We start from the raw sequence: 27,531 nt of genomic DNA, 5'->3' as shown, positions 1-27,531 counted from the left end.
CCTTGATTTCTCGTTTGTTTATGTTGGGTTCTTTGTTTAAAATAACTGTGTTTTTAATAGATATACTATGGTTTTTTGAGTTGCAATGGTGAAAAACATGGGATGGTTTTTTATTGTGTTCTGTGAATCTGGTTTCCAATTTTCTTCCTGTTTCTCCTATGTAGAATTCTGGGCAGTTATTGCATGTTATTTTCTAAATGACGTTGGTATTGTGTGATTCTACATAATTTTTGTTTAGTAACGATTTTAATTTAGGGCCGGGTTTAAGCCGTCTCCAGCCATTATTAGTCTCAAAGTGGGTTCCTCGTCATCGAATTTGTACCCAACTGGATATTAGGGTGGTGTTTCATGCCTTTTCTCGACATCCAGTTGAGCCTTTAGCCTCATATACTAGATATCACCTTTCCCTTAACCCCTTTTGCGATGGAATCAGTATAACATATATGAGTTCATATACACATTTGCACACTTAAAGTATTTATACTATAACTTTTAATGCTGTATGTGTATATTCACAAAATTTGGCAGACTTTTTGTTATGATTCAAAGTCTTTTGTACACAAAAAATCAGATTTTTTTTAATGAAGTATTTTTACTAAACATTTGTTTGTGTAAATATTGAGTCTGTTTCATGTTTCATTACTAGTCTGAGTGCAAAGTGATTTTCATGTCATGATTAAAAACTATTCTTCGTGTCAAAAATCTCATATATTATTTGTGTAATCTCTAAAACCTCCTAAATACATTTCAAACATTTGTTTTCAGTAAAATTTTATATTTTGTTGTTATTTTCTCTATCCTAACTATACGGGTCTGTCAATTTGACTAACCTTATAAGCACCATAAAAAATTAGGAAATAAATATAAATTATGCTTTTTTTTTGTTCTAGAATGACTACAAATCATAACACGAAAACACAAATGTTTAGTCTAAGTAGCTTAAATCTCATAACATTATGCATAAAGATATATATATATATGTTATTTTTATTATATTGACCTTCCAGTTGTGCTTGGCTAACAATACAGAAGTTGCAGTGATGTGGTGCACGTGCTCTCATGTTATTGTATCCAGTAGTATATAACTGACCTTTAGTCTTTACAAAGTAACATGTTTTGGCTGTGTTTTAGTGGACTAGTGTTTTGTAAAATACAGTCACATTTCAATTATTATATATGTATTACCATCTACAAACAAGTTCTTAAACTTATTTTTCTTAAAACACAGAACGGTAAATGAAGAAGTAAAGCAAACAATTATCTCTTGTTACAACCTTTGTACTCAGTTGCTGCTTGATGTAGGTTGCTAAGCCTATAAACATTTTGCAAGTGGAGGGTATGAAACAAAATTTTTTTTTCAAGTTTTATATATACATTTGAAGAACCAAAAAATCACAAATTACTATATTCATACCATAGAATTTCATTATAATTTATCAAGTTTAGTAACTAAGCTTTGTTTTGGTCATAAAAAATATGAAATTTCGAGTAGACTAAATACACAACCTTCATCCTTGAAATCTTGTTTCGAAAGAATGAGATGGCATCCTAACACATGAAAATGGCTGAAAAAGCCACAAGGGGGACATTCTGAGCTTTCATTTGGTTATTCACATGTCATATAAACAAGTATATGTATATAAGAGACTGTTTCCAAAAATGGAAAGAGGTGAGCAAGTCTACTGTGTTTGATTCAGTACATGAGCGATATCTCGGCAAATGGAAAAGAAATAAGATTCTTAATTTATATTCTACCTTGTTAATGTTGGTAATTTGAGTTCCTAATTCGTACAAAACTATAGACTTTTTATTTTGATATCACAAACATCTAATTTGAACCAATGCTGCATTCAACATACCATATGACACAAAAATCAATGTTTAAGTGTTTTTTAATATTTACATTTAAATTAAGAAATTGAATAATGTATGATACTAAAATTTGAAGTATAATCTTCAGTTTGATACCAAACTTATTGATATAAGTTCATAAAATAGTAGCTCAATAAAATTTTGAATGCAAGTCAACAAACACATTAACATGGCCTTTGACCTGTCACCCATAGCGACATGGTTAAAGGGTATTTTTGTTGCTGCTGGCATGTGGATGTCATGGGTCAGAGTTGTTTGCACTACATATGCACAGGACTCTTTATCACTCCACTTCTGTCCTGATAGGTCCTTTCTTCCTAAGACTCTGGCAGCCAGAGAAAGGGATAAATCCTTCTCACCAATTCTTTTGCTAGCTATTTCTCACCTCTAGAACCGATCGGAAGCAGATTGTTTGTTATATCCTGTCAGAGCCCTGAGGCGTTATGTGGCTCTCAATAACTCCTTTTGAGGTGATGGAACTCGACTCTTTATTCTATGGGATTCTTCAGAAACTGATATTTATCCCCAATTACTTTGATGAGGTGACTTCGCAATTTGATCCATATTGCTTATTCTGAACTTCCTTTCCAGTCAAGGAAACTTCTTAGAGTCACACCTCATCAGATTTGTCACATTTCTATGTCTGTAGCTGCCTGTTTGAATTCCCCACTAGACAATATTATACTGGCTGGTATGTGGCCTTCTCCCAATACATTTCTCTTGCATTCTTTACATGATTCTGACAGTTTATTCTTCTGAGGGTTTTTGACTATCCCCTGTGGCTATTTTGACAATATCTGCTAGGTTATAAGGAGGAGTGAGTATTCCTTGTCCTCCTCTTATCTCTTTACTTTCCAGGGTACCTTACCTCTCTTTTTTCCACTGGATCCCACTCTGTGATGAGTGTTGCCCAGACATGTGTGCTCTTATCAATCCAATTCCACACTAGCAAACAATTTAACTATACTTACTACCGGTTGCAACAGGCACTGTACAAATGATGTGTTCCATAAGATCATCTAGGAGCTCACTAAGATGGTATTACCATATCATGCTGGACCTCTACTCATGGACTATCATGAGAAAAGCTAAAGGGGATCATCATATTGAATAAATCAGGGTGGTTTACTTTTAAAAATTTTGGGAACTTGGTTCACCTATTGCATTGTTTCCAGAGCATTGTTCCTCAGGACTCCCCAACTTGCATTATCTCCCAGATTCTACTAGTGGAGCTAGGGAGTCCTTTCCACACCCAGTTTCCATTTACTGAGGTGGTGGACAGAGGCTTTTCCTTCAGAGCGTTCAAGTGTTTTCTTCCACTCTTGGAGAAGAGGGTGAAACTGGGTGATCTCATTTCCAGGTCCTTGGATGTTTTCCCTAGGTGTTAGTAGGCGTGGTACCAACCTTTTTGGGAGCCTACTGGTTCTGATTTATGCTAAGCTATCCAGTTGGGGTGTGCATGGTCCTTTATTTTGATCAATATTGGTTGGTTATATTGTTCATGGAAGGATGTTCATTATCTCCTTGTAATTTCGAACGCAGAGTAGTCCCATCCTGGGTCCTTGGTTGAGCACAGTGTTCCACATCCTCTCCATAATTTCAGGGGCAAGTGGAATGCTTCTTGCCCACTTGGTTGGGGAGTGAGGACAAATGTTTATAATTCTGACTAGATGAGTTCCTTTGGTTGAGTAAGGCATACACGATCTCGTCATTCTGAGCCTGGGGTGTTGCTTTGTGGACTTCTTCAGGTGGAGGAGAAAGTTTGTCCACTTCATTGTTGCTTACTGTCTTGTAGTGATTCTGGTGGTTCAGAACACGTCACTCTATGACTATAGGTTGGGATCCAATCAAAAATATATCTATGTATATAGTTTTGTAGTCCAATTTCTCTATCCACCAATGTGGGATATAGGGACCAAGACCCCTTAATTCCAACCCCGCATTGTGGAACCTTGGCTGTCTGGTTGGGGCTGGTCTATAATGATGATTACTCATGTACTATTCCACCCTTGATACAAGAACTAAGTTTCCAGTGAAGAGCATACCTGTTCTGGATGTAGTGCGGTTCCCCCACTCAGGTACTATTCTTTTCTTGGTACACCCCTAATCTTTGTGTGTGGATAATGCCCTCACCAGCCCCTCCACTTTCTCAGTGTGGAATTCTAGCTATAAGTGGCAGAGGAGGTAAATGTGTTTTGGAAGGTAACATTTTCCTAAATTGAAAATGTGTTTTCAGTAATATTTACCTCTGCTGACACTCTCATGCCCTTCCTCCCCACTAAAAGCCATATTAGAAACTAGGAGGGTATCAGTCTCAAAAATGTAATAAAACTATCTAAATGAGGTGCTTATATACAGTACCAGAATAGAGGGTGCGTTGACGTAGGTGGAGAGTATATTGCCAAGAGCAGTTGAGTGGGGCATAAAAGACTGGAGCAAGCAAGAAAAAATCAAACCAATGTTTAGATGGGCAAAGGTTGAAACCCTGGCAGTCAAGTAATAGCTATAAGCATCAGTGGAGGTAAGTATTATATCAAATACACTTTTAATTTAGGAAAATGTTAACACTAGGGAGACATGGTCATTAAACCTTGTTGATTCTCTGAAAATGAGACAAACATAAATTTATTTCTGTAAATTTTAAATATGCATTTTAGAAAACAAATTATCACTCACTAGAATAGAATGTCACAAAATTGCTACAGTTTATTTGTTTTTCTAATTAAAGTATAAGTAGGTTAAAGAAATTCATTTCTGTTTAGAGTAGCAATTTTAGTAAACACATTTCAGCATTTCACAGCAAATTTTGGTTTCCTTGCCATAAAATTGACAAACAACCATCAGATTTACACAGTCCAGAATCTGCTCTTTCTATTGGTTATAAATGTACATAAGACAGGTAGATATAAGTAAATAAATTGCTTTAAAAGAATGAAGGGATGAGAGGCTTCTCTGGTATGTTTACTAAATATGCTGATACCTCAGTAAATCAAAAAATATAAGGTTCTTATTTTCTAGCCTGTCAATGTGTGAATTTTGAACTTTTAATTGTAAGGCGCTGTTGATGTTGTATTGTAGAAATGATAAAATATAAATTAAACAAGTTACAACATAGATTTCTCGAATGAAATACAAGAGTAAATATGAAGTAATTTTATTTTTAACATTTCCTTTTGAATTAAGAAATTAAGTCTTATAGAACAATAAAACTGGATTTATTAGCTACATTTTGATGCCAAGTTTATTGAGATACATTGATAGTAAAATAATTTACACAAATTTTGAATGTAACTATAAAAAGTCATGACATTCACATTTTGGCCCCCTTCTGTGAACATGAAGTTAAATAGCTACACATCCATTGAGGCCACTGTAAAAGTACTAATGTGTATCTTTCTGTTTTGGAGGAAACGTTCAAACCCATACTCACATCTAGGTCATTGGGACGATGTCTACTAGATTGTCATGTATCATGTAAGGATCGTATCCTGAGTTACTTAATTCTTTCACTTTGGGAATCATGAAGTTAAATAGCTACACATCCATTGAGGCCACTTTAATAGTACTAATGTGTATCTTGCTGTTTTGGAGGAAACATTCAAACCCATACTCACATCTCGGTCATTGGGACGATCTCTACTAGATTGTCATGTATCATGTAAGGATCTTATCCTGATTTACTTAATTCTTTCACTTTGGGCATCTTTTTCTGTGCATATCACAGGGTTTTAGTGAGTTGTGTTCAAAATTTTATTAAACTACTTTGTTATCCTGATATATGAATAAATTTGACATAAAAATATAGCTAATAATCCAAGTTTTAATAGTGTATGTTTTAAGTTCATAATTTTATATGGCAATTAAAAAAATTACTGAATTTCCCCTAGTATGAAAATTGTGATATTTTCTCTCTAGGCATCCCCTCTTCTCTAATTTATTTACCACCTCTTCAAGAAGTACTAAATTTAACAAAAGTTACTCATTATAATCTCATCATCACTCAAGCAAAGCATAATGTTTATAGCCTTCAATTTTATTTAATTAGAGAGCTACCAAATAGAAAATAAGACCCCTCTTGCCATGCCTACCTGTCACATCCTCTCTTTCAGAAATTGTCAATATTTATAACCAGTAGGAAGCCAAGATTTTAATCTATCAAATAACATATTATATTGCACTGTTTTCTGCACAGAGAATTGTATATTTCACTTCCAGTTCATACTTTATTCCCACAGGAATCACATCAACGAGCTTAGCTGAATTTATAATGGCTCTTATCGCATAGTTAGAAAGCCAGAAAAATTTTGATAGTTATGGGACATTGTTTGCTTTTTGCATGTTGTTATTTTGTGTTCTTTGGTGCATTATTTAATTTAAAAAAAATTACTTAGTGCAGTAGTACCATTAGAATAAAAAGATAGGATTATATGACATTGACAGTCAACAGCACAAAAAAGAAGACCTAGATAAGTACTTTATTTCGTGTTTTTTATGTGTATTCTTGATTTATTGTTGTAAAAGTAACTAAAATGTAAAAATAAGAAACTTTTTAGGTTAGAATAGGTAAAATAAAGAATAATAATAAAGTTTTTTTCCTGAGGAATGCTCTCAAGCAACTCGCACTTAGTTTGTGCATTATGTAATTCGATAGGGTAACATGAGCTGCACATTCACCAAGTGATTTACAAATTTTATGGTTGGAGTATCAGTTAGTTATGGTTCAAAGGGCAATAAAGCAATAAAGTTTAAGTATAAGCAGATGTATATTGTAATGAGTTTAACCATATAACCCCAGTACCATTTCTAAATGCCTTTCTGAGCATGTCACAAAGTGTTACTGAAATCAATTCAAAATTTAATTAAACCACTTTACTAGCAATGTATTTTAATGAACTTAGCATTATCAAGAATGTTATGATCCAAAGCCTTATATTATTTAAGTTTTTATTCCTTTATTTCAAAAGAAACTGCTAAAAGAATAATTAAAAGCATCACATTTACTCTCACTTGAAGTGTATGTGACTATAGCAACTGAACTTTAGACTTTGTTATAAAAGAAAAAACTATTGTTAAAAACATCTTTCTTGCTGGTAATAAACTATGTTTACACAGAGTTCATTTAGTGACTGTTTTAACACTTTCAAAACCGGTTCACTCGTGAAAGGCCATGTCATTTCATTTACTCGCATTCAAAATTTTATTGAACTACTATTTCATGAATTTATGTCAATAAGTTTGGTATCAAACTTTAGAATATAATTCAAATTTTAGTACTATATATTAGTCAATTTCTTAATTTAAAAGCAAATATTAAAAAAGCACAGATAAACATCAATGTTTGTGTGTCACATGATATGTTGAATGCAGCACTGGTTCAAATTAGATGTTTGTGAAGTCAAATACTAAGTCTATTGTTTCGAACAAATTAGAAACTCAAATTACTGATATTGACAAGCTAGAATATAAAATAAAAGGCTCATAACTTTTCAATTTGTTAAGATATTGCTCATGTAATAAACACAGTGGCACCCCGCCTACCTCTTTCCATTTTTGGAAATGCTCCCTTATATATACTTACTTCTCTATATGACATGAATAACCAATAGAAAGCTCAGAATGTCTCCCTGGTGGCTTTCTCAGCCATTTTAATGGACTTGGCACCATTTCTTCACCATTTCTTTCTTTTGAACCAATATTTCAATGAGGTAGGGTTTGTCTTGAGTTTGCTCAAAATTTCATATTTTTTGAGACTATAATACATCTTAGTTACTAAGCTTGATAAATTATAGTGGAATTCTATGGTACTAATGTAGTAATTTATGATTTTTTAGTTATTCAAATGTATATATATAAATCTAAAAAAAAACTTTTGTTTCATATCCTCCATGTGCAATTTTTTTTAAAGGCTTAGCAACCTACATCAAGCAGCAACCAAGTACAAAAGTCATAACTAGCAGAGATAATTGTTTGCTTTACTTCTTTATTTACTGTTCTATGTTTTAGGAAAAAATAACTTTAAGAATTTATTTCAAAATATCAATAATCTATATACATATATAATGTATAATAATTGAAATGTGACTGTATTTTACAAGATACTGGTCAACTAAAACACAGCCTAGACAAGTTACTTTGTACAGACCAGAAGTCACCTTTATGTTATTTGATACGGTAACATGAGTGCACGAGAGCCGCATCGTTGTAGCTTCTATATTGTTAGCCAGACATAGGTGAAAGGTCAATATAAAAAAAAAATAACAAATATATATATATAAATGTATAATCTTAATGTATAAATGTATAATTTAAGCTATTTTATCTAAACATTTATGTTTTCGTGTTATAATTTGTGTTCATTCTAGAATGAAAGATGATAATTTATGTTTATTTCCTAATTTTTTATGGTGGTTGCGAGATCAGTCAGATTTGCCGAACCTGTACAGAGATTAATTACTGAAAGTAACAGATAAAATATAAAAATTTTTCTTAAGAAACGTTTGATAACTATTTGGACATTATAAAGATTTTGCATCTGAAATTTCAAAATTTTCTGATGCATAAAAATATTTTAAATGTTAAGATGAATATTACTTCGCATGATAAATAGGCAACATGCGAAAAGAAAAAAAAAGACATGAGAAAAACATTGCTTTATAAACCTTAAGACTTAATAAAAAAATTGATATTTTGCATATGAAAGCATTGTAATGTTTACTGATAATCTGCCAAATTTTGTTAACAATCACATTCTAATTTAAAAGTTATAGCATGAAAACTATAACAAGCACGAAATGGTTACAAGTTTGGTCTCAGGGAGCGAGCCCATGCTGAAAGAGTTAAGTCATCCTTCATGGTTGTTTATTCTTACACAAAACATATGTTATAGATTTACTTTCATTGCCTTTATGATGAGGCCAAATTTATTCTTGAGAGCGGTGTCGATTGCATTTGGCAATTGTTTCTCACCTTATATGTATTAGTTTGATAAACATTTAGATTGCATTTAGGTTTTACTTTTATATTTCAGTTAATTATATATTATTTATATTTGAAAGGTTTAATTATTTTTTTAAATTATTCTCTACTTTGAATCACTAAAACAGCTTTGAGACACCTATGAATGCAAAAAATATTATGCTGGAGAGGCTAAACCTAACAGCTGAAATTAGTTTTGTTTTTGGAATGAAATATGACGGGAGCAATGTTACCTACTCTCTGATAGAGTAGCTAGGTACCAAAGGGTTACAGCTATTTAGGATAAAAAAAGTGTAGTTTCATGTTACACTTTGAAGTCATTCTAGAAAGAAAAAAGTAATTATATATATATTGTGATTAGGAGGTTTTACAGATTATGCAAATGAAATTTCAGATTTTTCAGATGAAGAAAAGTATTTTTAATCTTAACATGATAATTGCTTTGCACTCAGAGCAGTCAACGCTTTGACTCCACATCTTCATGGAGAAATGTTTAGTGAAAATGCACCATTAAAAATTCTGATTTTTTGTCCACAAATAACTTAATAATTACTGAAAGCTTGTGAAATTTCGTGAAGATATACAAAACATATTAGAAGTTATAGTGTGAAAATTATAAAGGTTATTTTCAGGTCATAAACTTGGTTAATTCGACCGAGCCTGTAGTGGGAGAGTTAACATCACTTTTGAAGAGTTTGGGCTTTCTGTCTGTACTAATTCTGTTATCAACAGTGCTAATTTTACTACTATTTTTTTAATTATCCATACAACTCCTGAATACAAGAAATTAGCTTTAGCATAACACATAAAGCAAGCTTCACTAGCCAAAATTTTAATTTTTACAGGTTTGCCATGTGGCATCTCCATCCTAGAAGCCATGAATAAATTTACTGCACAAGTGCTGGGCAGATTATAACTTTCTGTACTTTTATAGTTATAATGTTAGTGTAGAACTGGCTCATTGGATAGATGTCGCCTAATCACAATTAAAATTATCAATATGTGGCTGTACTCTGGTGTTGTTCATTTCACTCCCTGTTTTCATAATTATTTCCAAGACTATATAATTGTGAACAAAAAAAGTGAATTTTGGTACAAGTGTTTGAGGTGTTAAATGTATTATTATTATTTTCTTATCAGTGGAAAATGAAGAGCTAGAACATGAAGATGCAGCTGAGTTAGAGCGGTGGGAAAGAGAACAGATCAGGAAAGGTGTGGGGATTACTCAGGTAATTACAAAATTAACTCTGTACATACAAGATTGTTGTAATGAATCACTCTCAAATACAGATATTGCATGCAGCCTTCAGAATATTTTTATATTATGGTTTTTTATGTTATAAACAGGGGTTGTCAAATATCTGATTTTAGGAGCCAGAATAGTAACTTAATCCAACCTCGTACAAATTTTAAGTTTTATAAGTTTTGGATTTTAGACACAAACGAAATACATGCTGCTTTTATGTAATTTAACGTTCAGAATAGATTGAAGGTGAACCAATCATGCAGCCTTTCTGTGCTATACAAAATTAAGTTTCTTTGCCAATTTTCTCAGCCATGTCTTCACAGCAAAATACCTACTTGCATGTACTCATGTATCTAGTCAAAAGAAGAGATCTAAAAGTCCTTGTAGAATTGTGTTAATGAGGACTTTCTTAAGTATTTTGATAATTATTGGAAATTCAAATTATGTACAAGTACTTTCTGTGATGTTTAATTATATTGCAAAACATTACAGTTCATGCAAAAAAGACCCCTTTTTTTAATGAAAAAATTCACTAAAAATTCCCAGCTGGCACCTGGGGTTCAGCAAAAACCACTGTTTATAAAACACTTTACAGTTTCTTCTGAAATTCCTATGACATTGATTGAAGAGAGGGAATTTGCACAAGAGTGAATAAAACATGTAATTGATTGTTGAAATATACTTTTTTTCTACTTAGCTGTCCTTATTATTTGTATGTTGGACTTGCAGGACTAGTGTGTTTTTGTTATACAGATGTTTCTGCATTTATAGAAATTTATGTATGGAATAGCTCTGCCTTTTCATGAACAAATACATTTTTGGAATTTTCTTGAAAGTAAGACCCAGGATATGTAATCCTTTCAGAGTCTTTTTATTTTCATATTTTAGTAAGAAAATTCAGTCACATTTTTTACAATAAATGTGTTTTATACTGCAGGGTGTTAACCCACGAGAAGTTGGTGATTCAGTTCTTTTACATGCTGATATCCATTTGGCAAGTGAAAATGAAGATTCCAGAGGTTCATCTCACAGCTTCAGAAATGGACGTTTGGAACCACCACGAGGGATGGATGTCCCTCCAACTTTCAAGAACAAAGAAACTATAACCACTGAAGATGTAAAGGCTCGGCTCCAAGACAGGTATAGTGAAAAAAAATTCTTAAAGTATAGTTCAACATGTATAAAGAAAATCAAAGGTGAATCCATTTAAATCTTTTGCACTACAGTTGTGGATTTTTTATCACCTTTGCAACTGTTGTCTGAGGCCTATCATAGATCCCCCTGCTCATATTTCATCTATTAACTTCCACTTTGGTCAGATTATATGGCTTCTGCTTTCTTCTTGGTATCTTGGTTGGTTTGTTGTTGGGATCTTTTAGAGAGAGATGCCTTACTGGAAGGAGTTCACTTTCCTACATTGGCCCTTAGAGATCTCAGAGAAGCTGTTTTTCTTATACAGTCTATTTTTGTGGAAATTCCAGAATCCATGGAATCTCGAGTAGATGTGGTCCATTTACATTCTTCACTTTCTAAACTGGCTTCTCAACTGTCCCAAAGTTCCACAGGATTGTGTACTGCTTCTCCCATTAGAGTTTCCAGACCTCCTGCTTCAGTACCACAATCCATTGGAACATAAGGGCGATTTCGACCTTACCAGATTCCTTCTGCAGGTTGGAGCACCTATTTCAGCATCATTGACTACCTTATAGTGTCAGGCCTGGTGAGATCTCGTTTTAGAGGGTTCATGTGAATATTGGAGATACTAATCACAGATCAGTAGGTCATTCAAGTTCTCAGGAACAGAATGGTCATTCAGTTCATGTCTCCTCCTCTCCTGTCTATCATACTAGTTGGCTTTCCTCTCCCAAAGACCCTCTTACTTCCATCTGTCAAGCACAAGCCATCCAGGACCTTCTGCACAAAGAGACAATAGAGTGCATCACCTACTCCCTCAAGGGTTTTTAGTCTCAGCTGTTTGTAGTACTGAAAAAGATGGGTGATTGGTGACTTGTCATTGACCTTTCTTTTCACTTCCTCCAGCCTTCTCAGTGTACAAGAGTTGTTTCTTGCCCTTCAGTGGCTCTTTTCCCCTGGTAAAATTCAACTTCGCAGATGCCTACCTTTATATCCTGACCATTGGGACTTTCATCTGCTCCAGGCGTTTTTTGCCAGATAGTCAGATCTTTTTCACATCATCTTTACTCTCTCTGCATTCACACTCACCATTACAGGGATGACTGGCTTTTTCTGGATGTTTCACAAAGGTTTGACACCTTTGTCTGTTGCCTTTTTTGAGGCTACCTTATCAGCTACTTTTCGTTTTTCTAAGAGAATAAAAGTTTTTGAGGCCCCAGTTTTGTCATTACTTTTAAAATCATTTCAGTTTATCTGTCCTCATTGCCCTTTCCAGATTCCTAACTGGAATATCATAGTGGCTCTCCATAGATTATCGTGTCCACTTTTTCAACCTTTGGGGTCATGTTTCACTATATCACCATTCACTCAAAACATATTTTCTTCTGTTATTGACTAGTGGGCATTGACTTTCAGTTGTGTTTGTGCTTCATGTTCTCAGGACACTGTACCAATCCAACTACATTTTGTTGTATCAGTACATGTCCTTTCTACTTAAAACTGCAGCAGCTAGGGAAGGAGATAAGGCTTTCCCTCCTATTCATTTTCCCTCCATTTCCCATTTACATGACCATTCGGATCCAGATCATCTTTTATGCCCTTTTCAGGATCTCTGATGTTATGTGGTGACCACTGAAGCATTTAGGGGCACACTTCACTGGTTATTTATCCACTGAGATCCTTTGGTATTACACGACTTATCCCTGTCACTTTGATAAGTTGGTTTCTTCAATTGGTTCGGTTAACTCACTCTGGTCTTTCATTGAAGGAGTAGAGACTTTATAGGGTCTCATCTCATCAAGTTCAACATATATCAATGTCCCTAGCAGTTTGCTGGATCTCAGCTGGTGATTGAATAGGGACAACACAGCAGTAGGTGTCCCTCTACCACCTCCAAAGGGTGGACTTTGGACAGTGGAGGAAGCTTCTTTTCACATCAGTCTCTTAGAACTTTTCAAAGGGGCTATGACTCAGGGTCTCGAGTTATTGCAAAAGAAGGTGTTAATGCTTCATACTCTTATACTCTTTGTGAACCAACCCTTATTTTTTTGCTTGCAACTATCCTTTTCTTCCATAAGAAATATGTTTACCTTGAATATTTAGAAATTTATCTTTGGAAACAGACTTACCTCCTCTTACACAAAAGGCTAACTCGATTGTTGACTGCCCTATAAGTATTGCTAAAAGAATTTTAGTAATCAGCATACCAGTCTTTATACCTCACCAGTTTCTCGCCATTTCTGTACTCTCCACCAAAAGTATTGTGCCACCTGTAATGGTGCAACTAGCTCCCTCTGCTATTCCTGCTCAATCCTCACTTTCTTGATTGGTATGACACAGTTTAGGTGTGTGTTTAATTTTCGAGTGTGACTACTGTTTTTGATTGTGCTTATCACTTGTCTTCAGTTGTTTCTACAATTTTGCATTCAACTAAATTCTCGTTTCCAATTTTTACATTTTTAACATGAATTCAAGACTTAATGTGGTGAGCAATGATATTCCCATCATAGATGACAACACACGTGGCATGACTTCACAGGATTGACTTTATCTGCTGAGAAAGTTCAAGCCTTGGTTTATAGGAAGTTAGAGTCTTACATTCAGCTGGCAATTTCTTCTTCTCTTTCACCTGACCGTATTTCTGAGAATGCCTACAATCACAAGGAAGAAAATTTGGATATTTCACATTCCACTCCCTTTGTATAACTTGTCAATCAGGTAGGTGAAGTTTTAAGTGTTTCCCCCATATCCTATGATTCCTCCCCTGCCTTACTGGGTGAAAATCCACCTTCTGATTATTATATTTTTCATCCTTTTCTCAACAATAGTGTTTTCTTTCAGAGATTTTCTGATCAACTACAGTCGGATATGGGCATGCCCCATCCCCCTCATTTGTTGGATCAATATGCCTCAGCTTATAATCATGCCTCAGATCCCTTTATGGATTCTCAACATTTATATCTTCTCATTCCCCTATGTTCCACTTCTCACCTGTGTTGGTATTTCATAACAGATCTATAGGTTCTGTTGGTTGGTTTCTGCCTTTGGTTCTGGTCCCCAACCTCCTTTCCCTTTCCTCCTGCTTGGGATCCTTCCTCTCACAGTTGTCTTATTGAGGTGTTCAAGACCTCCTACATAAAGGAGCTATTGAGCGGGTTGTTTCTACTCTTCCAGGCTTTTATTCCCATCTCTTTGTCCCCAAAAGGACAGGCAATTGGAGACCAATTATATGTCTGTCTTAGTTGAATTCCTTTCTGGAGCCCCCTCGTTTCACCATGGAGTCCTCTCTCTCACTTCAGTGAGTATTGATGTGGTAGATGCCTATCTTCACATTCCCATTCCTCCAGAGTTGCATCATTTTCTTTGGTTCATCTATGAGGGTCAAGTGTTCCAGTTTAGGGCACTGCTGTTCAGTCTCTCTTCAGCTCCTGATGTGTTTTGTCAGGTGGTTTGCTCATTTGCTCATCACCTTCACCTACTGGATCTTCATACTCATCATTATATGGACAACTGTTTCCTACTTGCCTAATCCTGTTCTCAATCAGTGAATCATATGTTTGCTTCTACAGGAAGCAGCATGAGTGGGTTTTCTGATGAAGTTGGTAATGTTTATTCTTACCCCTACTCAGTACCTGGTTCATTTGGGGGTATTCTTATATTCTCACACCTCAATTTGGCTTAGCCTTCTCCTCTTCATCTCAGGGATATTGAATGAGGAGTCACAAAGGCCTTTACCTCTCTTTCTCTCATGGTAGTTCTATCTCTTTTGGGGATGTAGGCTTCCTTGGAAGCTCTCATTTCCATTGGTCAAGCTGTTACCTTTCCTTCCGTGATCAGGAATCAGACCATAGTGAGGGTTCCCATTCCTCCATCTCATCCAGAATTACATCTGTTCATGGATGCATCTTTGGTGGGTCTATCCTCAACTCTCAAGAAATTTCTGGTCTGAGATGTATTGGGGTTTGACCCATTTTCTTCCAGTTCTGTGGGGGAGGGTGGTTATGGTCCACTCTGACGATTCCACTGTTGTCAGTTATATCACCAAGCAAGGTGGAATCAAATCCAGATCTCTGTGTTTTTGGACTCTATCTTCTTTTCTCGGCCCATGATCACAACATGGTAGTGCTAGCTTGCCATGTTCCTGGAGCCATGAATCTTGTTGCCAATCATATATCTCATCCAACCAGCCTCTTCATCCACAGGTTTTTTGGTGGGTGTGTTCTCAACTGGGGACACCACTTATCTTTGCCTTTGTCACACACTGGAACACCAAACTTCCTTCCTTTTGGTTTTCCATTCCACAACCTTCAGCTGTGGGTGTTGATGCATTCAGTCATGATTGGATGGGTCTTCATATCTGTGCTTAATCTCCAATCTAACTTCTATCCAAATTTCTATCCCTCATCCAGACCACTCCTTGTCTCACCCTGCTGGTTGCTCCATATTGGCCTGCACAGCCTTGGTTCCCTCTGCTTTGGCCTATACTTGTGCAACATCCTCTGCCCTAATCTCTGTCTTGGTCTCTCTTCTGTCAATCTCAGTTGGACATATTTCATCCCAATGTCACCAAACTCTGTCTTCACGCTTGGTTTATGTCCGGTCCCTTGCCTCAGCCTAGGGACTAACTCCTCATGTAGCGTCTTTCCTATTCTGAACCATCAGACCTTCATCCTTGACCATTTATCAAAGGTGTTGGTCTCTTCGTCATGGCTTCCTTCCCTTCCTTTCTTCTGTTCCTCAATTTTCCCAATTCTTCACCTGGTCTTGCTGGCTCTCCAAAATCAGTCAAGAAGCTACATTCTGGGGACATCTTGGTGGAAACATCTACACCAAAACATACTGAACTCCTCCTGAATTCTAAGGCCATGGGGGATATACCCATTGAGGTTACTCCCCATGCTATTTTGAATTCCTCACAAGGAGTTATTGTTGAGAGGGATTCAAAGAACATCACCAAGTCAGAGATTCTCGCTGGTTTCTCCTGTCAAGGAGTTTCTGCAGTGCAACGTATCTCTTCTTATAAAAATGGGATTATACTGCCTATCAATGTTCTCATTTTGACATTTACATCTCCACGTCTGCCTGCCTATGACAAGGCAGGTTATTGTCATTGTAAGGTATGGCCATATATTCCTAATCCTCCAGTGTTTTCATTGTCAGCAGTTCAGTCATTCAAAGGCATCTTGTCATGGTTCTTTAATGTGTGCTTGTTGTGGTGGCAAAGAACATGATGCCTATGAGTGTCAACTGGAACCTCACTGCGTTAACTATAATGTTTCCCATCCCCTCTTACTTTCGTTCTTGTCTTAAGTGGGTAAAGGAAAAAGAGGTACAGCAGTTAAAAACTGTTAACAGTGTTTCTTACCCTGAGGCCTGGAAGTTATTTTCCCATACTCCAACTCGGACATATGCCACTGCACTATGCTACAGTGGGAGTGCAGACAGAGCTTTTCATGCCTCCATCAGAGTCTTTTTTTGCATCAGGTGAAGAGCCTTTTGCGCTCAATGGATAACCGAGTTGACAAGTCAACATCTACTCCTATCTCTGTCCCCACCATTCCTTCCAGTAACTGCTTGGATCCACCTCCTTTGATCCTGGCTTCTGGTGTCTGCTTGGGTTTATTTTCTTTGGCCCCGAGATGCAGAATGATTATTTGTTCATGCCGTCAGGGCCCGGCATGACCAGGTGATTAGGGTGCTCGACTCGCAATCTGCAGGTTGCGGGTTCGAATCCCCGTCACACCAAACATGCTTGCCCTTTCAGCCATGGGGGCATTATAATGTGATGGTCAATCCCACTATTTGTTGGTAAAAGAGTAGCCCAAGAGTTGGTGGTGGGTGGCAATGACTAGCTGCCTTCCCTCTAGTCTTACACTGCTAAATTAGGGACAGCTAGCACAGATAGCCCTCATGTAGCTTTGCACGAAATTCATAACAAACAAACAAACACACCGTCAGTCACTGGAATCTAAGTCTAATGACAGAGATCTGCCCACTCGACCAAGGTAAGAATCCTTAGAGGTCAATGGACCTCCTTCTAGTAAAGAAAAATGGTGTGGTCATAAACAGAAAGGTTCTTTGCCCAGTTCTCCTCCATTTAAATAAGAATGGCCACTTTGATTCAATGGAACTGTTGAGGTTTCCACCCTAATCTGGATGACATTAAGGCCTTAATCAATTCCTATCATCCTGTGTGTCTCTCCTTATAGGAAACATTCCCTTAAACCTGCTGATACAGTCATTTTTTTTTGGCAGTTATCTTTATACTGGAATGACAGGTTACGTGATGGATGAGTGCATGGAGGGGTGGCACTGCTGGTCGACCAAAACATGCCCACCTTGTCAGTGTCACCCGATACACCCTTGGAGGCCGTAGCCATCTGTGTTTCCTTGGGTCGTACCATCACTCTTTGTTTTCTTAACCTGTCTCCTGGAGTTGTGATAATATTGATGGGAGGGGTCGTTCCTTGAATGTATGCTCTCAGATCACAACCTTTCTCACTTCAGTATTGGTTCTTATACTTATTTTTATGCATCTAGTCTTTTACTGTCATTGATCTATCTATCTGCTCCCCATCACTCTTCTTGCAGGGTTGACAGTGACCTACTGGGCAGTTATCATTTTCCTATCATTTTGAGGGACACTGGCCATGGTCAGTGCCACCCAACTCGAGTAACATGGTGGAAGTTGGACCAAGCCAACTGGCTCTCTTGCACCTCTCTCTCGGAACTTGATTTTGCTGTCGTTAGTCTTCCATCTATTAATGACTGCATGGAGACAGTAACTGATTGTTTCATTCAGCAGCTGTTAATTCTATACCTAAAAGCTTGACACCTTTCCCATGGTATCCTCATCTATGATGGTCTCCAACCTGCCAGCAGGCACGGAAGGCTCAGAAACAGGCCTGGGATACTTTTTGCAGGTGTCCCACTTTTTCCAACTGCATTGCTATCCAGTGGGCCTGTGCCCATGCTCAGTAGGTCAGACATCAAAGACAGATGGAACCCTGGTTTAAGTTCATAACTAGCATATCTTCTACCACCAGTTCCAACATCATATAAGACAAGATTCGGAAGGTCAGTGGGAGGTATTCCTTCCATCTTGCTCTCGAATGGCCAGGAAGTTGCTGAAATACAGAACATCATTGATACTCTCGGTGAGAGCTTTTCTCATGCATCCAGCACTTCTGTTTCTTCTTCCACCTTCTTTCTATCAAGTCTCGGGCAGAGCAATCGCCTCTTTTCTTTTGGACCAATCGTCTCTATAACTATAATCGCCCCCTTACATTGGTGGAACTCAAACTTGCTCTTCTTTGATTTGGCAGTACATCAGTTGGACCTGATGATGTTCACTATAAGATGCTGCACCATCTCTCTCCTGCCTCTCTTGCTCTTCTTCTGGTTGTTTTTAACCAGATCTGGCAGGAGAACATTTTTGCCAATGCTTTGTGCCGGGCTATTGTCCTCACTTTCTCTAAGCCTAGGAAGGATCCCAAGATTCCTACTAATTATTATCCAATTGCTTTGACTAGCTGTCTGTAAGATCTTAGGGGGGATGGTTAATGCTCATCTTTTTTGGTTCCTCGAATCAAACAACCTCCTCTCGCCCACCCAGTGTGGGTTCTGTCAACAGCTCTTCACTGTGGACCACCTGATTCTACTTGAAACCTTGATCAGGAAAGTCTTTCTCAAGAGAGAACATCTTGTTTCTGTTTTCTTCTATCTTGAGAAGGCTTACGACACTACGTGGAGGTACAACATTTTGCGGGACCTCCACTCATATGGGTTGCATGGCCAGCTACCCATTTTTATTCAGAACTTTTTTACTCAACAGGTGATTCTGAGTCCATATGGGTTTGACACTTTTTTTGTTCTTTCACACAGGAACTTGGAGTCCCTCAGGGCTGTGTGACACACTTTTCAGTATCAAGATCAATGCTATCACTGCACAACTTCCACATCTCATATCAGTCATCGAACATGAGGCTTATTGAGCGGTAGCTTCAGACTGCCCTCAATCGTTTGTTGAAGTGGACCACAGCAAACGGTTTTACCTTTTCTTTTTTCAAAACCGTTTGCATGTATTTTTGCCACCAACATGGTCTACACCTCTATATCGAGCTCCTTCTCTGTGATGTTGTTCTTTCAGTGGTCCCTGAGCAAAGTTCTTGGAGCTTATCTTTGACCATAAGCTTACTTTCATTCCTCACATAAAGCAGCTATGTCTCATGTGTACTGAATATCCTCCGTGTCCTCTCTTCCACCTCATGGGAAGCTTATCAATGTTCTATGCTCAAGATCTATCGTGCCCTTATTTGATCCAAACTGGACTATTGGTCTGTGATTCTGCCAGGACCTCAGCCTTGAAGATGCTGGACCCCATTCACCATCTGGGGCTTCAGCTCGGCATGGGGCTTTCCGCATTTCTCCAGTCCAGAGTTTGTACACCGAGTCCCACAAACCTACTATTCACCTCTGCCATTTTCAACTTTCTCTACAGTATGCTACCCAGCTTTGATCCTTACCACAACATCCCACTTGGGATTGTGTCTTTCTTCCTCGGTGGGCTGTGGTCTTTCAGAACAGATGGTCTGCATTTTCTACCTGTGGCATTCGTATCCAGGCACAACTGGATGAATTGGGTCTAGCATTGGATGGCATTGCTATCCATAATTATCAGCCCATTCTATCATGGCTTATTACCATCCTTGAATGTGGCCACTTCTTGAGTCATCTGAGAAAGACGGATACTCCCGATTGGAAGTACCATCTTCTCTTTGCTGAACATCTTTCGAACCATTCTTCTATTCCCATTTATACAGATTAGCAAATCCCTTGAGCATTTCACTCAGTTCCTGTTTCTTTGTGAAGTTGAAATTATTAGCATAAATCTTAAATTAGAAACCTCTAGTTCTTGGAAAGTTAGTCTTTCATTGTTGGATGTTCTACAGTGGTTGTAACACTAGCTGCATCTGTAACATTACTGATAACCATTTCAATGTGAGGCTGAATAACCAAATGTCCTTCAGCATTCAAACAGATGGCTGTTTGAACAAGTACAGCCATATTCTAAACAAAAGTTTTGTTTCTCTTGCATCATTTCCCTAACTTCCAGGACAATACTGCAGATATTTTGGCTACTGTGTGGTTTTTTTCCAGTAGTAACTGTTTCTTTCTCTTTCATTAATTATTTGATTATCAATTATTCTGTTTTGAAATGGAGGAAACATTGGTAATGATAATGTTTACTCTGTGAAACTTGAAACCTTAACCCCAATATATGTTCTCTATCTTGGTATATCCATAAATATATTTATATATGTATGTTACAATTATATAATTTTTATCCAATTTATGAGCTTAAAACAAAATGTACCTTTAAAACATAATACTTGCATAAGAAAGCAAACAGAAACATTTATGATTTAAAAAGGACTAGAAAACTTCCTTATCCAAAATTTTGTTATGAAAATGATAGTTTAAATCTATTTTCAAATCATATCTAATAATAATGCTAAGTCAGCTTAATAATTTGTTTTCCAGGTTTGGAAATATACTTAACAGATTGTTTTATTATTTATGCCTTCAATTTTAATGCTTGGATTTTATATTTATATTTTGATAAGTGTGTCATTGTATATGTCATACATTGTTATATGTAACACTATATTTGCAGAGCTCACACTTCAACTTACTTATATAATCTTGTTATTTTTATAATTACTACTACTACTACTACTGTGTAAATGCACTGTATTTGTGTCTCAGATTGCTTCTAACTGGTCACTACTATTTATATGTAATTGAAGGTTTGCTGGCTGTTCTGAAACATTTTCTATTATAGTGTAATACAGTATTCAAGCCTAAGTTCATATTCTTGTTGCATATGATCTACTTTGTCATACATAATGCTGTTGTGATATTTTGTTCTACTTCAGTGGTAATTAAATAGTAGTTTTATAAAGGGTTAATTGCACTTCAGAAAGACATTTCCTATGTGCTAATACAGTACTTTGTCGCAGTAGTTAATGAGCTGTTGTACTGTGAATGACATGTTTATCATCTATGTATTTGGTTTCTGGCCAAATTCCAACCATTTATCAGTGATTGCCTGAAGGAATGTGTCACAGCTCTTCATGAAGAAGGATATTTTTATAGTGATATTGTTAAACAATGTATAGCCAAAAACATGATGTTTTGAAGAAGAAAGCCTTTAGTGTTCTCCATTAAAGTGGAAAAACTGGCACAGCAGAGTGTTAGGACAACAACAAACTACAAAACTACACCCCAAGCCAGTTGGAAGCTCATGTGCGGTGTGAAGGCTGTGCGTATGAAAGAGAACCATCTGACTCATAAAGCCACTGTAATGAAGTTGATCATATTTTCTGGATAATAAAGAATTGAACTTGACCAAGGCTTACAAGACAAAAGTGTACAGGCTTCAAGCAACATCTCAAAATCATGATTGGGTTTATCAGAAATGTGATGTAAGGAAGAAATAACAACAGCCTCATTAAATCATATACATTGTAAAGCTCCAAATGCAACTTCAATGGACTTTTGTATTTGCAGTCTACTTTTAATATAGTTTTGGAAGTTTGAATTCACACATAGTGGAAAATCTTTTGAAAGTTTGTCAAGATAGTTGTCTAAGGTTGACTTCAAAATTCTTGATGGATTCTTGTTCATGAGGAAAATTGTGTTGTGTAGTACTAAATAATCAGACTGAGCACAATTGGCATTAGAGAAAGTATTTCCAAGGATAGCATGGGCCCTGAAACATTCATTTCAAGTGTGGTTAATCCTCATTATTGTTTGGCACTTGTGATTGCTAGGAAATGTTACATCCCGAAAGAGCCTGCTTTAAGCCTCTCACTGTGGGTAGGTTAGTGTGCATGTCACAACTTTTTAAAGAGTTACATTCAAAATTTAATTAAACTACTTTCTTATCAATATGCATGAATAAAGTTGGCATCAAAACATAATTAGTAAATCAAATTTTAACATTATATATAATTTATAGGGAAATATTTTAAAAATTCTCGATCTCCCCTAGTATGAGAATTTTGACATCTGTTTTCTAAGTTCTCCCTCTTTAATTTATTTACCACCCCTCTTAGAATTATATTCTCCAGCTGCTTGAAATATGCAATATGGTTGAATGGGGGAAGTATGACTGGAAGACTTATCTTGGTGAACCAATACCCACTTACCTTGTTTCCAGAAGAAAATATGTCTTTGTTTTGATTGTGTACTGTTGCCTGGGGCATGTGGATGGATTTTATCACTGACCTTTGTGATCATGGACTCTCACCAGTTACAAGAAGCCATCCTTTTCTACCGTGGTTGGTGTATGACTAGTTGTAGGTCTCTTTTTGGTTGATCCTGATGCTCCAAGTTGATACATTTTCCTTGTTTTCCATTGTTTTGTGAAGTTCTAAATCCCCAGTCTGAGCACATCTTTGTGATCTGAGTGTTTAAATATTCAAATATTGGAAAGAGCTATTACATACCCTTCTAAAAAGCAATCAGTTTTAAGTGGCATCACACTTCCTATGAAACCTCAAACAGTGTCAAAAGTTTAGTTCTAATATTTTCTATTTCACCACAACTTTACATTGGATGTGGTTGTCACATGACTTGCTGATTTGAATATTTGGAATAGTTTTCATATAAAGTACTCAATCCTGTAGAAGCTTGGATGTGCAACTTTTCTTTCGTTCTGTATCTCATCCCATTTCCATGAAAAAAATTCTCTGTATTCATATTAGGTTAGGTTGTGTTCTAAAAGAAAGTATGAACTGTGTTACGATCATTATTACCCCTAATTGCATATGAATTAGCTTATATTATGGTAAGCCAAGTATAATTTCACTGTAAACCTGTTATTAAAACAAATTGTGTGTACATACACACACACATGTGTACTTTTTGATATTTACTAATAAGATTATCTTTATAATTTACAGACTTATTCAACTTGAAAACTTGTATGAAACTCACTGTAAACAACAAACAACATGCCAGAATGAAATCCTTGCAGCTGAGAAACACATTAAAGAGCTTGAAATAGAAAAACCAGTCTTGTCAGAGAAGTTTAGGTTTTACCAGGAGATGAGGAACTACATTAAAGATCTTGAAGAGTGTTTGGATATCAAAGTGAGAATAAAACCTAATTTTCCATCTCTATGGATAAAAAAAATTATTTTTTAAAGGTTGTAATGTTTTACTGAGATTGTTAATTTATATGTGGTGTTTTAACCCTACTCACCCAAGTGGGTCAAAGTGCATGTCACAACTTTTTTATAGTTACATTAAACAACTTTACCATCAATGTATGTCAATAAACTTGGCATTAAAACTTAATTATGAATCAAAATTTAATATTATGTAAGTTTTAATTTCTTGATTTCAAAAAGATATATTTAAATAAATTTCACTTTTCATTTATCTGCATCATGAAACACTTCTTTACTCCATATTGCTGCTTTAAATTTTCTTTCTACCCTATATTATCTTTTGAGTTGAGCTCAAATTACAGACTTATATTACAGATATTGTTAAGCCGTAATATAAATTTCTAGCCTTCAAGCTTCTTGCTTTACTGTGATATAAACAAAAACTATATAAACTATTGGCTCCTGTTGTGATTTATTGCTTTTCTACAAATTAGTGCATCTAAAGAATAGTGATAAAACCATAAAATTAGAAAAAGCAGATGTGAAAAGTTTAGAAGTTAAGGCAGTTAGAATAGATAATTTGTAATTGTCTCTACTCATTCAGCTCATTCCAGAAAAAAGGGCATTATTGGTTTTATTTTATATTTTTCAACTTTTCATTTTGTTACATTGCTGAGTTTCATGCATTTAATGTTACAGTAGAAAAAATTACAGATAAAATATAAAGTCTTACTAAAAAAAATTTTGATATTCCTGTAGGAGGTTTTAAAGGCTATGCAAATGAAATATGAAAACTAAAATAAAACTAGTTTTATTCTTAACATGAAAATTACTGTGCACTCAGAATAGTCAGAGTTTGAGTCAGACTGAATTTGTAAATTTCCAAATAAATCTTTAGTAAAAATACTTCATTAAAAAAAATCAAATTTTTGTGACAACAGGCTTGTATAGTTCACTAAAAGCTTGCCAAATTTTGTGAAGATACAAGCAGTAAATTCAGGATAGAGTAAATATTAATTCTCCAGTAGGAGTTCAATCCAAAGGACTGACTCTGTACACATTGGGTTAAAGTTTGTTTTTGTTGTTGTTTTTTACATTTTAGTTACCTCAAGTAACTGCACTTGAAACAAAAATACACAATCTTCTTAAAAAGCGTGCACAATGGCTTGTAGAACGTCGACACCAAGATGTCAAGGATGAAGCTGAGGAGTATTCTACCATGTTTAGTAAGTGTGTTAGTTTAACTACTACTGAAGAGTATTCTACATTCAGCAAATGTTCAGTTAAACTACTGGTAAAAAATAATTTACCATTATGGTTTCAATATTAAACAGTAGCAAATAACTGGAAACCAATAGATCAAATATCCATGATGAAATTATATTAGTACCAGCGAACCTGTCGGCTTATAGCCCACATTTACAGGGCCACAATAATGCAATATCAATTTCTTTACCCAAGTTATGAATGGTAATTATTAAGCCTACTTATTTACATGCTTTAACATAAATCAATGCCAAATTTGGTGGCTGCTTTTGGGGAATCCCCATAAAAGTGTTTTTGTGAAATACCTGGGTTCCTTAAGGGATTGGGTGAAAAGCTTTACCTTTGTGCAAACCTTGAGGCCGAGACTATTTGTTTGCACCATTTAGAAGTTGGTGTTGGTGAGTCCAGCAGTTTAAGAGAAGGTTTTTATGGAAATCTCCTGGTTTCCCAAGGAGTGGAATGAAAATTTTTAGAAGTCGGTGCAACCAGTGGTTTAGGAGGACTTACAGGATGCACAGACAAGCACATACAGAATCTTATTATATATAGGTATTTTTTGTCCACATTTTTCTTCATATCTTAATTACAGATTTCAAATCAAAAATTCAAATAAAACTAGTATTTCAGATCTGTATTTTGTCTGCAAAAAGCTGTTGACCATTATCCTTTTGTTTGGTTTCAGAACTTTTTAACCAGTCTAGACAATGAGAGAGAAAATTTTATCATGAATATTATGCCTACTGTTTTCTAATGCCTCACCATCATTTGATATTCATAATGTAACTATTGTTACATGTATGTATGTATATAAATGGTTTTTAGTAAAGTTTTATTTCATCATCGTCCAACCCAGCTGACAAAAAACTCTGAAATACTATTTTCACACATCTCTGATTCGAAATTTGTAATGAGCAAATTAAGAGGAATGTAAATTAAAATGCAGCCTGATACTATTCTTCTGTGGTTATTAATAAGTGCACACTTTAACTTCTGACATTTCTAGCATAACTTCAGCAGTGAAGTAAGCTTACTGAAAGAGTGTGTGTGTGTGTGTATGTATAAATCTGTTCTTGAGTTGTAGAACTGCAAAATTTAATTTGGTCTCCTATTAATGGACATGTAGACTTTTTCCTCTCATTTTTAAATCAATTATACTATATATATATATATATATATATATACTGTAAAGAATATAAACTTTTAAGTGTTAAAATGTTTCTTTATAAGCTAAGACTCTTCGAGGCCCCAGTTTAGCAGTACAGAGTGATAAACCTAACATCTTTGATGAAACTAAACTGCTGCGTAAAGCTGAAAGAGAAGGTCGTAGGTGAGTTAGTTTTTTATGACAAGTAATTACATGATTTTGCAGTGATTCTTATTGTTTTTATGAAGTTTTGCTAAGTAACACCATTGTTTCTTTGTGTATGTTGGAAGTTATACAAGATCTTAAAAATTTAAGTTTATTTTGAATTATCGATATATCTAATAAAAAACCTGATGAAATGTTGTTTTTTTTGTTTTCATGTTTTTGTTCTAGTTTGTTGTTTCTAGATTTTAATGTGTGTGTTAAGAATATAATATATACCAAAAATCCAGCCTAGTCATTTGCCTCACAACAAAATATTTGGCTGTTGAATAGTTGATGTATTTATTTAAACAGTTCATTTGTTTCACAAGGTACTGGAGACTGGAAAATATCAGTAAATATGGAAAAAGGTGAACTTATTACAGACTCAATATAATTCAATAACAATATTTAACAAAGAATTGTATAATAATTCTAGGTGAATACTCATAATCATCCCAGTCTGGTGTCTTCATTTGCTAGTAATGGTATTTTAGAGAGATGAAGAACATTTTATGAACAGTCATTTTTCTGGACACATCCAGTGTTTCTTTAAATCACGACCTATATACAGCTCTCAATATATATATTTGAGATTTATATTATGTCAGCGAGTGTTGTCTCAACAATAGTCAGTAAACAAGGCATGTACAGGCTTGTCTACAGTGAATTCTGAGAAACTGAATTAGGAAGTTATTCAGTAATAACCTTTGTTTTCAGTAATTGTCTTGAATGATTTAAATAAACAAAAAGGGCACCGTGTGGGATCCCTTTGAAGTAGTTAGTAACTTAAAGTGAAGTGCAAATTGTGTAGAGTATTAATTTCATGTGGTGACAAAGGGAATGCAGCTTCTAGTAGTCTAGTGTACAATCACATGAAAAATAAGTATGCTCAAGGCCACAAGAAATTGCAACAAACTTCAGAGTCTACTAGATATAATATTGAAGGAAATGGTGTGGCCTAAGGTTTTGGGGTGTTAAACTATGAAATAAACATCCATACTCAATCATTACTATTCAGGGTTGTTTTTGTTGTTTTTTTCCGCTTGAAGAAAACACAACTATAGTACAAGTTACAAAGCATTACTTATTTTTGTTAAAAAATTGTCCCAGGTATATATCTAAGAAAGAGTTGAGACTCGTTTCTAGCCAGATATTGGATGTGAATGTCATTTCTCCAAAAGAATATCTAGTCATGTTGAGCAACAAGCAACAGTTTCAATTGTTTCATAGGACACTATGTCACAGAAAATATGAACTTGCAACAAGATATTCTTAACCCTATTTCCCCCATCTCCATTTTTAAATTACTTTCTGCATATGTACTGTTACATTCAAAATCTGATTAAACCACTTTATTTTCAATATATATATATATATATATATATATATATATATATATATATACACACACACACACACACATATACTTAAGTTATTACTTTACTTTACTAACGTTAAAACGTTAAAAACTTAAACTTAAACTTAACTATATATATATATATTAATAACTA

General features: G+C 35.5%; 1 protein-coding gene across 1 annotated transcript in view; it reads left to right on the top strand.

Annotated features, from left to right (window-relative positions):
* Positions 1-27,531, top strand: part of LOC106469026 (PAX3- and PAX7-binding protein 1-like) — a 59,814-nt gene that overhangs the window by 21,190 nt on the left and 11,093 nt on the right. The window contains exons 6-10 of the mRNA XM_013929480.2: positions 9,988-10,076; positions 11,031-11,233; positions 23,197-23,386; positions 24,509-24,632; positions 25,900-25,999. Of these exons, the coding sequence (XP_013784934.1) occupies positions 9,988-10,076; positions 11,031-11,233; positions 23,197-23,386; positions 24,509-24,632; positions 25,900-25,999 (706 nt within the window). The remainder of the gene's footprint in view (positions 1-9,987; positions 10,077-11,030; positions 11,234-23,196; positions 23,387-24,508; positions 24,633-25,899; positions 26,000-27,531) is intronic.

Source organism: Limulus polyphemus, unplaced genomic scaffold (assembly GCF_000517525.1).
Source record: "Limulus polyphemus unplaced genomic scaffold, Limulus_polyphemus-2.1.2 Scaffold3268, whole genome shotgun sequence".
In the NCBI taxonomy this organism is placed as follows: domain Eukaryota; kingdom Metazoa; phylum Arthropoda; class Merostomata; order Xiphosura; family Limulidae; genus Limulus; species Limulus polyphemus.
Note: the sequence above shows the minus strand (reverse complement) of the source record. Positions and strands in the feature narration are given on the sequence as shown.